This window comes from Chaetura pelagica, unplaced genomic scaffold (genome assembly GCF_000747805.2).
Source record: "Chaetura pelagica isolate M959 unplaced genomic scaffold, ChaPel_1.0 scaffold98, whole genome shotgun sequence".
Classification (NCBI taxonomy): Eukaryota; Metazoa; Chordata; class Aves; order Apodiformes; family Apodidae; genus Chaetura; species Chaetura pelagica.
In genome coordinates this window covers 143740-154804 of record NW_009954224.1, presented here as the reverse complement: position 1 = coordinate 154804, position 11065 = coordinate 143740, and the positions used below count along the sequence as shown (strand labels likewise).

Genomic DNA, 11065 nt, shown 5'->3' with positions numbered 1-11065 from the left:
GTTCCACATCCAGAAACACATTCCTACCCCTCAGCTCTCCTAATTGAAGCAACAGTGAATGTGCCATGATGCATGAGGGCTGTATTAACAACTCATTGGAGAGGAACTGGCTCCAGTATCACAGAATCACAGACTGATGCAACAGATGCATCAGAAGGGATGCCAAGGATGTCTTCTTTTGCATCCAGTCATCCACAAAGCTGATGGGAAGCCTAACACCTGTTTTCTTGTTTAGCATGTGTCCTTTCTGCTGTCCCAGTCATGCAAAACAAAGGTATGTGTTCTTGGCAAGATGGCAGTGGGAAGTAGAATCTGTGTGCTGGTAATGCCATGGAGAGGAGGAGGTTGTGGTCCCCAGACACAGACCACAGCATTTCTGTGTGAATAAGTGGACACATGAGATATTGTCCTTCATCTCTCATCTACGTCTCTGCAATTTGTCCTTCAGTTCTACAGAGCAATATGTAATCCATGGACAAGAGGTTCTATTCCTGAGGCTTCAAGGTTGCACCTTCACTCTGCAGGCTCAGGCACTATGGGGAGATCTGTGATCCCCCCGTAGGAGGCTGAGTTAGACAGACAGCAAAATTGGCCAAAGATATTCCATTCCATATATCTACGTAAGCTCAAAGGAAGGTCAGAGATCACAGAAGACAACTTCCTTCCTTCTTCTTTTTCCCTTCTCTTCCGTCCATGGCCGGCGTCCAGGGAGGACTCTGTTCATCCATCACCGTCGACCCTTAGGCTCGAGATCTCCTGACCCCCATAACTCTCTGCTTTTTCCCAGCAGCAGCTCTGGGATTCCTCGGGACTCTTCCCAGTTCAGGGAAGTGCGGTGGGAGTTGCTGGGGTGGGGGGAGGCGAGAGGTTTTTGCCCATTCCTGAATATATCTGTATATAATTGTATATATTTTCTTGTATGATTCATTAGTGTTTTAATTAAAGCTGTGTAGTTTAGTTTTCAATCCAGCCAAGTCTCTCTCTTTTTCTCTCTCTCCTTCCCTACCTGGGTGGGAGGGAGGGGGGATCGAGAGCATTGTTGTCGGACCTGAGTCAAACTGTGACAGGTGGCCATTTTGGATTCAGAGTATTCAGGTTGCTCAAGACCAATAGAGAAACTGTGAAAATGTCCCTGGCACAAGATACTCTAAGGGACTGAGGTGACTCCAAGGAGATCAGAACACAGAGCTTCTTAGACCCAGCCTAGTGCAGTGGGAGACAGAGTCATCTCACAGAGATTCCAGAAGAAACAACTTTCTCCCTGGGCTTTTCCCATTAACTTCACCATGGTGTAGGACCTGACTGAGAATGACAGAGGAGGAGTTCTAGGACAGATCTCACTGTGACAGAGACCAGAGTCTAGTCCTCAGGGTCAGCAACATCTAAGACCAGAGTCTAAAGTTGAAAATAAAACACGTCTATGATAATTTTCCAGCTTAGACTAAATTATTCAAGAAATCACAGTAATTATATCTGAATCTCATGTCTAAGCTACTGATAGTTATACTTGTACTGTCATACTAATGTATTCCTTCCTTTGGGCAACTAAACTGCTGGCCTGATACAAGGCAGTGCCAACAGAACTGTCATTTAAGTTCTGGAATCTGCACATAGAGGAATTTTTGGCTGCTGTTAATGGATGAAGGTCTGTTAGAGTCAAAAATCCTGCTTGTTCAAGGCTACTTGAAAAAGTAATGTGGTAAAACAAGGAGATTTAATATCCTAACTCAGGAAATAAAAAAATATATATACATTGACAGTGAATAAAGATTATCCTTTTATTTTAAAACCTCTGTAAAATCAGAGCAATGGGCCAATTCCAGCATTTAGCCACTTCAATTAGCGATTTCAGAGTAATCGTGGTAATGAGCCAAGTCAGCAAAGATGTCATTGGGGTTCTTGCAGTTCAGGTTGCAAAAACAAGCATTAATCCACATGATTTTCCAGGAAAACTCAGTTCCATCTGGGCACTGAAACCCCACTTCAATAGTTTTGGACTTGTAGGGTGTGCAGCACCTGTTGTCTGTGCAGACTCCACAATATTTGGGTCTATATGGACTTTTGCTCACACATCCTGAGATGGTGTAGTTCATTGGTTCATCAGCCCTGTAGACAGCCAAGCATTTCTTCCCAGGCTAAATCAGGAAAAAAATTAAAAAAAAACAGGTTAGTCTTTATTACTGACAGAGATAGGACATACAAACAACCTTCTTGATATTTAAAGGGTTTGGAAACCTTTAGGGAGCATTTTACAGTCCTGATCTAGAGGGTGTGACAGATAAACACGTTTAGACATATGAACCCAAAAGCTACAAGTAGGACATTTGCAAAATGCATTTCATAGCCAAGACCAGCAGAGCACCATCAGTTTTCCACTAGCTGAGTCACAGGTCTGTCTGAACAGCAGTGAGAAGAGTAGACTTGTCTTGCAAGGAACTTTTGGCTAGAACTAAAGCTCTCAGGGGAAGGTTTTCATACCAGCATGTGGAAGCACATTTCTGACCTGTTTGCATGTCAAAGTCCATGTCATGTCAAAGTCCATGTCAAAGTGCAGGCCTCAGTGGCCTAAACACTGCCAAACAAAGGCTGACCCCATGTCCAGACAAAGCTCAAGGGGCACATGAAAAAGAGTCCCCACCTTGATGTGTTTGGTGATATCCACCTCACAGGGCCTCATGTTGCACAGGCGACTTTCCTTCAGGAGCCGACACTGGTCATTGTCATTAGAAATCCTGGTGGAAATGCCAAGCCCACAAGTCTTTGAGCAGGGACTCCAGGGTGAGGTGTGAACAATGCAGTTCTTCTGCCAGGCTTCCTCCTCTCCTTCATATGCTGCAGAGACCAGATTAACCCCACATTATTCAGCTTGGGCAATTTTCTGTATTAAACCACCTCTCCCCAGCTCATTACACATTCAGGCCACTAACCCAAATAATTAAAGCACAGTGAAGTGGCTCAGCACTCCAGTGAACCTCTTCATCCCACCCCCTTTGCTGCTGACCTACTTGTGTCAGACCAGCCAGTGCTGTGAGCACTCAGGGCCAGGACTCTTTTCTTTATTTCCCTTCACAGCCTCTCACAAGGGGGTCCTTGTCTGGGACCTCCTGGTGCTGCCACAATACAAACACTTAATTACAGAAGCCTGCGCCAGCCGGTGCAGAAAAGGGATGAGATCTGATCTCACCATGAAGGTTTATTTCTGAGCCCATTCAATTAATTCCCCATAGCAGAAACTGGTCCACAGTCTTTGCTGGGTGGATGAGGGGCTTGGGAAGCAGCCACAGTCTTTCATGGAGAGGAAGAGCTGCTTGAATAGCTCTCAGGGAGCTCAGCAGCCATTTGGAGAAAGGGTGGGCTCTGTTTTGAAAGCAGCCAGCAACCCCAGTTCAATTCCTTCACAGCCTTGGCCAAAGTCACCATCAGTTTGCAAATCACAGTGTAGTCCACAGGCAAAGCTCTGATAGAAATTCTGCTGCGTTGAACTTGTACACAATTATATTTTATAGTATATTAAATATAATCAAATCTAGTCTCACTTCTATACAACTTTTATTTATAAGATAAAAAGTCAGGAAAAGAAAGCTCTGTTTATGCCCCTTTTGGGACAGAGGCCATGAAGACACAAGGCCAATTTCAATAGTAGACATTTTGAATTTGGATCTGTGTCAGAGTTGCAAGTGATTAGGTGATGTCAGCCAAATGGACAGAAGTGAGAACTAAACTCTGATGTTTTTAAACCACAAAAGGGAAACTGAGGCTTTGTTTTATGCAACAAAAACAGACCAAGGATTGGGGAATAATCCTTACCAAATTATGCTTGTTATATAAATGTTATATAATTGTTATATAAAATTTGGTATAAACCAAATTCTGGCTTATAACAAGCATCTTATGCCTCCTTGAGTTCTGCTTTTGTGACATAGTCTGCAAAATGGTACCACAACAGCGAAGTGGGTTATATGATCCTCCCTATGAATGCGAGGAAAGGAGATGTCCTATGTGACACATAAAAGAGTCATCATGTTGAAAGGCAGTTCAGCAATGTGAACAGTCCAGAACTGCTAAAGGGCTATAACACAAAGACAAATTAGCCCAATTTTAAAATAGACAGTTAAAGTTGCACCACAGTAACTTTCTATAAGATGTTATCTAAGCTTTGGACTAAGATACAGGGGGTTTAAAATCATACTAATCCAGACATAATGCCTCAGTTCCAAATCAAACTGAGCCTGTTCTGTTTTCCAGAGGGCCCAGACTGAAAAAACCCCAATGAAGTAAAAATGACTTCTGTTATTTTCCAAGTCCCACCAGATGGATGCTTCAGAGGAGGCTTTGTCACACCTGTATGTTTGGTGAATCTCATATTGCTGCTAAGGAGTCCAAGCACATCACTGGTGTCTGCATGTCCTGTCCTTCACCACATACAGTGTGTATCCACACCTTATTTACACAAAAATTAGACTCCTGCCAGGTCTGGCAGCACAAGCTGATACTTTGGTTGTAGGCTTTGACTTCAGTTCCCTGATGACAGAGGAGAGGTCCACCTCACTCCCACCATACCTGCAGAGGAGATGTGGCGTGGGGACGTCTTCCTGATTTTCCTGGAGTCATCACAAATCCACTGCTCGCAGCACTTCCCTGCCATCTTAATCAGCTTTGGATTTGGACACCAGACCAGGGGAGGGCGTGAGTTTGTGCACATGGGAACACAGCCCACAGCCCCGTTAATACACGTGCAGTTGTATTTGCAGTTGGGCTGAAATGTGTCCCCATTGTTATACCTGACTCCATTGAGGACACACCCTACACCGACAATCTCTGAAAGGAAAGAGAAAGAAAGACAGACACACAGAGCACTGTTAAAATAATGCTGGCCACAAAGAGTGCTGATGGGTTTCTTGACCAAGCTCCTCCCAGGATTCATGGAGCCAACATGGAGACATGACAGTGCTGGGGGGCCTTGTGTCAGCGTGTTGCTGAGCCAAATGTTGTCACACCATCTAGGAAACTGTTTTCATTCTGAATCACAGCAAAAATAGATAGTCTTAATGCTTCATGGAAAATAAACCAGTTTTTATCCTTAAATGCTCTCTTAAAAGATCATTTAATGGCCTGCTGGGAAATGTTACTTGCACTAGGAGCAATCGAAGTAATCAAAATAGATACTGAGTGAAATCTGACATTTTCAGAGACCTATGAGAGGACTACATGGAACTGCAAACATGACACAGCTCTTCACAACACCTGTATCTGTCTGAAGAAGAAGGACAGCCAAGGTAGTAAAGGAGCATCTCAAATAGGTGCACTATTTAGGCATCTAGATACTACTTAGTTTATCACAGAACAGTTTTATTGGAAAATTAAATGACACTTATAAAGCGATGAAAATTACTATCTTATGTATATTTTTAAATATAATCACACACACACAAAAAAATCAAGCTTTTTGATTTCCCATGAACAAGAATCACATTGATTCAAAAAGTAGCAAATTCTTTGTTTCAAAGTTATTGACAGGTATTGGGAACCAGTGGCAGAGATGGAAAATTCAGACTTCAGTTTCTGATTTGGTCACATGGAGGCAGTGCACACACACCCAGCAGGTTGCTCAAGTTTAAGTCTGGTCAGAAATTGAGCTGCAATGCAGCTGCTTCGGGGCCAACACAAATTGAAGTGTTGGACCGAAATTCTGCAAAGGTTTCCTGTTTTTAGAATGGACTGAATGAAAACATCAAATACAAATCCCTTCTTCTGCACAAACATGAGTTATTAGAATTGAAAGTACAGATCCAGATCTCAGGTTCATGCTAAGCTCCAATTTTGATAATTCTTCATGCTTTGTATTGAAGAGACATCATTCAGTTCTGGAGCTGGAGCTGGGAATTCAGTTACAACTCTGGGTGTGCACAAGGATTATAACAGTTCAATCAATTGCTTTATTTCCTGGTGTTTTGCTGCCAGCACATCCCTCTTGGACTGAATTAATTCAGCCTCCTGCAGGTCTGATGCATCAAGAAGTTCATGATGAGAACTTCGCCAAACATAGACAAAGGGCTGTTGCAAACTGGCCTTTGTGCCCAGTTTGCATCTAAATTTGGGAATTTGGGAGCACACCCCTTTACTTGGTCCCACAATGACAGCCTCCTCACCTGGACCTGTGCTCAGCACCCTTCTCTCTCTGCTTCAGTGCAGAGAAAAAACAACAACAGAAGTAAACCTGTAGTGACACCCAGCAGGCTCCTGATGACCAGTGATCAGATCCTAGGACACACCTCAGCATGGCAGCCCAGATATAGCCTGAATTTCCCAAAGTGTCACCCCATTCCCTTTCCCAACACCAGTTCCTAGCTCTTTCAGGATCTCTATTTTCCACAAATTATTTTGGTTCTGTAGTCCTGCATACACTGGATTTTCTAGAACCAGCTTTTGGTATCCATCTACCAAGCAAGTTCCTCACAACAATTGGTCCCCAACAGCCAGCACAAGTCCTGCTCTTGCCTTCACTTGCCCTGTGCTAGGAGCAGTAGCTGGGGTACACAGAGGGGAGTGATGCTATCTCTTTTCAGTCATGCGCTGTGATAGGACAAGGGTCAATGGATGCAAACAGGAGCACAGGAAATTCTACCTCAACAGGAGGAAAACCTTCTTTAGTGTTAAGGTGACAGAGCACTGGAACAGGCTGCCAAGAGAAGTTGTGGAGTCTCCTTCTCTGGAGACTTTCAAGACCTATCTGGATGTGTTCTCATGTGATCTGGCCTAGGTGATCCTGCCCTGGCACAGGGGTTGGACTTGATGATCTCCTGAGGTCCCTTTCAACCCCTAGCATTCTATGATTCTGTATTTAACCCAGTGCACAAGAAAAATTGTGTCCACAAATCCTGTCACATGCATCTACCTGGGTGCTGAATGCAAGGGGAAGTCCACAGCTTTTCAGGGCAACCATAGACAAGCCTTTTCCCTTCCTAACCATGAAAAGTCTGGCTTCTCATGCCCATCTCCTGGACATACCATAATGCCCCTCACCATACCACCATAAATGTCACATAATAGGGAATATACTGTCATGTCAGCAGGGATATGGAAGTGCAGATTGCACCTCTTTCCAAACCTCCTGGGGGAAGCTGGGGATCAATCTTCCTATATCACAGTGCTGTTGCCACAGGCACACTGAATGTCTGTGATGTATGGGAGTACTACAAAAAACAAAAAAATACCCATTAAATAAAGCAAATATTCAAATAAATAAACATGAAGCAACGTGGAGGTCTTTAAAGAGCTCTAGGAAGGCTGAGGTAGCTTTGAGACAACATCCAGCTTGTTTTCCTCTCCCAACACAAGACTAGCTGTAACAATGTTATTTGTGACAGATGTTTGTCTAACCTGTTCTTACAGACCCTCCCATGAATGTTCCCCACACACTGCAGACAATACATTTGAATGATCTCATATCCTCTTTTCTTAACCTTGGATCTTTTAATATCTTCAAAATGACTGTTTAAATTTACCGTTCCTTGCACATACCTTCTCTTGTTGTTATTTTGCCCATATCCTACACAAATCTGGTTAGACTGCACTTATTGCATGCTTGTTTTCTGTGGCTGATCTAATGCAAAGACAAATTAATTTCTTACTACTCTTCCTGTCCTTCTGCAACCCCTAGTATTTGTTAGGAACTCCCAGCTACTCTGAATTTCTTCACCCCTCAGTCTTGCTCCTTATGAAACTTCTGTTGGTTTTTTAAGTTTATTGAAGCCCAAGGTTTGCAATTTTTTTCTTCTTCCTGTGGATCAGTTATTCTATCTATTAATCTCATAACCAGCTCTCCTCCAGTTTTCCTCCTATCTTTACAATTTCTATTAATGCCTCAGTCATGGTTGTATTCCAGTCAAGAAAATCCTCCCTCTACATGCTTTTTTCTAAAGCTACAAGCAATATGTTCTAATAACTTGCTAAACACTCAGCATCCTTTTTGATGAGCTATTCGTGTAGTTGTACCCCTTATTCTTTCCCTTATAATCATTCCCAGAGTAATGATTTTCAATCATTTATGAGCAGAACAGATTCTCCTGTGCTCTTGATCTTAGGACAAGTGAATCCATCCTCAAAACACACAACAGTATTTAATTTCTTCTTCCTCTTCTTGAATAAAAACATTCCAGTCACATGAATTATCCCACCAAGAGTTTTTTATTTCAGACAGGAAGAAATCCTTCTGCTCCATGGCAGGCAACATGACTGAAACCACTGTAAGACTAAGGCTCAGACCTCAGTTTATCACTGAGAAACTCTGCTAGGAGATCATAGAATCAGAGAATCTTAGAATGGTTTGGGTTGGAAAGAACCTTAAAGATGATCTAGTTCCAACTCCCCAGCATGGGCAGGGACAGCTCCCACTAGAGCAGGTTGCTCCAAGCCCCATCCAACCTGGCCTTGAACACTTCCAGGGAGGGGACATCAACAACTGCCTTGGGCAACCTGTGCCAGTGTGTCACCACCCTCACACTAAAGAATTTCTTCCTAATGTCTAACCTAAATCTCCCCTCTTCCATCTTAAAACCATTACCCCTTGTCCTATCACCACCTTCTCTCTGGTATAAAGTCCCTCCCCAGCTTTCCTGTATCCCCTTCAGGTACTGGAAGGTGCTATAAAGTCTCCCCAGAGCCTTCTCTTCTCCAGGCTGAACAGCCCCAACTCTCTCAACCTGTCCTCGTAGTAGAAGTGCTCCAGCCCAACGTGCTGTTGGGTATCTAAGGAGGTAAATCTCAACCACTGCTCAGACTGAGGGGAGGCACCCACGTATATCTAAGTCAAAAATATATGTACATCACTTACGTGCACATACTCCTATTTCGTACCTAGGTCTGTCTCCACTGTAGTCACAGTACAAGCCCCTGTGGAAGTCACAGGTGTCGGCCTCAGTGCAATTTTCTCCACGCTGCTTGGCACAGGTCTTGCAGCAGTCACAGCCATCTGTGACCAGGCTGACTCCTATGGAGCACCGAGGTGGGGACTTTGGACACTCGCACGGCCACTTGCAGTACTGAGTCCGCGTGTAGGTCTCTGTCGTGGTGGGGATGGTGGGGGTCATGGTGGTGGAGGTCTGGGCAATGGCCTACAAACAAAGAAACACAGCTTGGAGAGCATTCCAGAGGAATGTGGGCTGCGAACCCTGTGGTGATTAGTTCTCAATTAAAATCCCCTCAGGCCCAAAGACACCGCAAGGAAATAAAAGAATAAATGTAAGAGAGCCATAGAAACACAGAATCATAGAATGTTAGGGATTGGAAGGGACCTCTGGAGATCAAGTTCAACCTCTCTGCCAGAGCAGGAACACCTAGGGCAGATCACACAGAAAGGCATTCAGATGGGTCTTGAAAGCCTCCAGAGAAGGACACTCTGCAGCGTCTCCAGGCAGCCTGTTCCGATGTTCCAGAAAGAAAGAGAGAATAAAACCAATCTTGAGTAAACACATTTTTACTCCTTCAGAATAAGACCACCCTCATGGATAAGGATGGTCACTGCTCTCTTGTAAACCCCTTCAGATACCTGCCAGGTGCAAATGTTCTGTAGCTTGGACTAACACCTGAATCTCATAACCCCAGCCTGTTGGTACTTAGCCTTTTTAAGCCCCCTCCTATCTAAAAAGAGCTCTCTCCATGTAGGAACAGAGGGACATGTGTCAAGACCCCCTGGCACATGAGAGGAAGGTGTGATGTGTCTCCAGTTTGTGTCACCCTGTGGTGCTTGACTCTGGCAGAGGACTGTCCCAGCCAACAGCTGTTGTGCCTGTTCAGTGAGAGATGGCTCTAGGGTCTCTGGGGCCCAGGTCCCCTTCCTAAGCAATGAAAATACACTATGGCTAAAACTTTGAAAAATTAAATAAATCATACATTTCCTCTAAGCACTCTGACAAACACTTATATCCATCCTTCCTGATGTCCAGACTACCATACTCAGCAGAAATGATCTCTATGAATCCTAAAGTAGTCATGAGGCTCTTAGGACTGTCTATTGCCTGCAAGACAAGACTTCCAGGTCTTATGCTGTAGTTCCCAGGATGTTTCCCACACAGTCGGACAATGAGGATACTTCCGCAATGATTTTCTACCTACACCTTTTGGCACTTGCTGTTTTCCTGTATGGAGTCACAGTGAGACCTTTAAGTTGCATGAGTGTAAATGAAGCTCCATAATGTGTTTCTCCCATTAGCCATGCACAAATATTTACCAGCCTGGTGAGCAAGGAAGGAAAAGTTTTATGGGGGGAATACTGCCAAGTTTCCATTTCCTAAAGTCCATCACCTTGACAAATAAGAAAACAAAAATATAAAAATATCCCAAAAAACCAAAACAAATCAAAACAAAAAAAAAAAACCAACAACTGCAAATTAATTAAAAAGTTGATAAATGGATAAATAATCTGGTCAAGCTAGGAAAGAGATTTCATGTAATGCAGTGATGCTACTGCAGTAGACACATTCAGGTCACTATTACTGAGATTATGAAATGCTGGGGTACCTTAGCTCATAGCAAAAATCCACAAAGGGCAATTTCATTGCCTTCTGCACTCCAGTCCCTGTAGAGCAAACTCTGGATGAAATTTAACACACCAGCCATTCTTGTGGTGCAAACCATCTCCGTGAAAAGCAGAAATGTGATTTTTCTACCAGGGTCACTGCACACAAAGCCCGAGCTGTACGTCGGGGTCAAGCAGGTCACAGTAGCTCAGGCACAGAAGCAAAATGGTATTTACAGGCTATCAAAAGCAGCTAGAACCTGGCCCTGCTTGGACACCTGGTCCAGAAGCCCTTTCTGGTGACAAGATGTGAAGGCTGCAAAGAGTATGTGTGTAGCCTGACAAAATTCAAACAAGGGAAATCAAGGTCTTGTAATTACTAAGGCAGTCCCATCCATTCCTGGCTACCATTTACTGTACTATATATTCCCCAGTGTTTGTCCCCTTTATAATTTCAGATGACACAAACAAAAGGCTTCTGACTGCTTCTGCTTGATGAAAAGGCCCCAACCCAAGGATTTGTAGGGAAAATCATCCCCAAGAACTGCA

General features: G+C 43.7%; 1 protein-coding gene across 2 annotated transcripts in view; it reads right to left on the bottom strand.

Moving 5' to 3' along the window:
- Positions 1-1766: 1766 nt before the first annotated feature.
- WISP1 (WNT1 inducible signaling pathway protein 1) overlaps positions 1767-11065 on the bottom strand; it is a 38956-nt gene continuing 29657 nt past the window's right edge. The window contains exons 2-5 of one of the 2 annotated variants that reach the window (XM_010003525.1): positions 8834-9113; positions 4561-4818; positions 2639-2832; positions 1767-2135 (exon numbers count right to left, since the gene is read on the bottom strand). In XM_010003525.1, the coding sequence (XP_010001827.1) occupies positions 1836-2135; positions 2639-2832; positions 4561-4818; positions 8834-9113 (1032 nt within the window). In that variant the 3' untranslated portion in view covers positions 1767-1835. Of the gene's footprint in view, positions 2136-2638; positions 2833-4560; positions 4819-8833; positions 9121-11065 lie in introns of those variants that run through there. The other variant, XM_010003527.1, reaches the window with a different exon arrangement.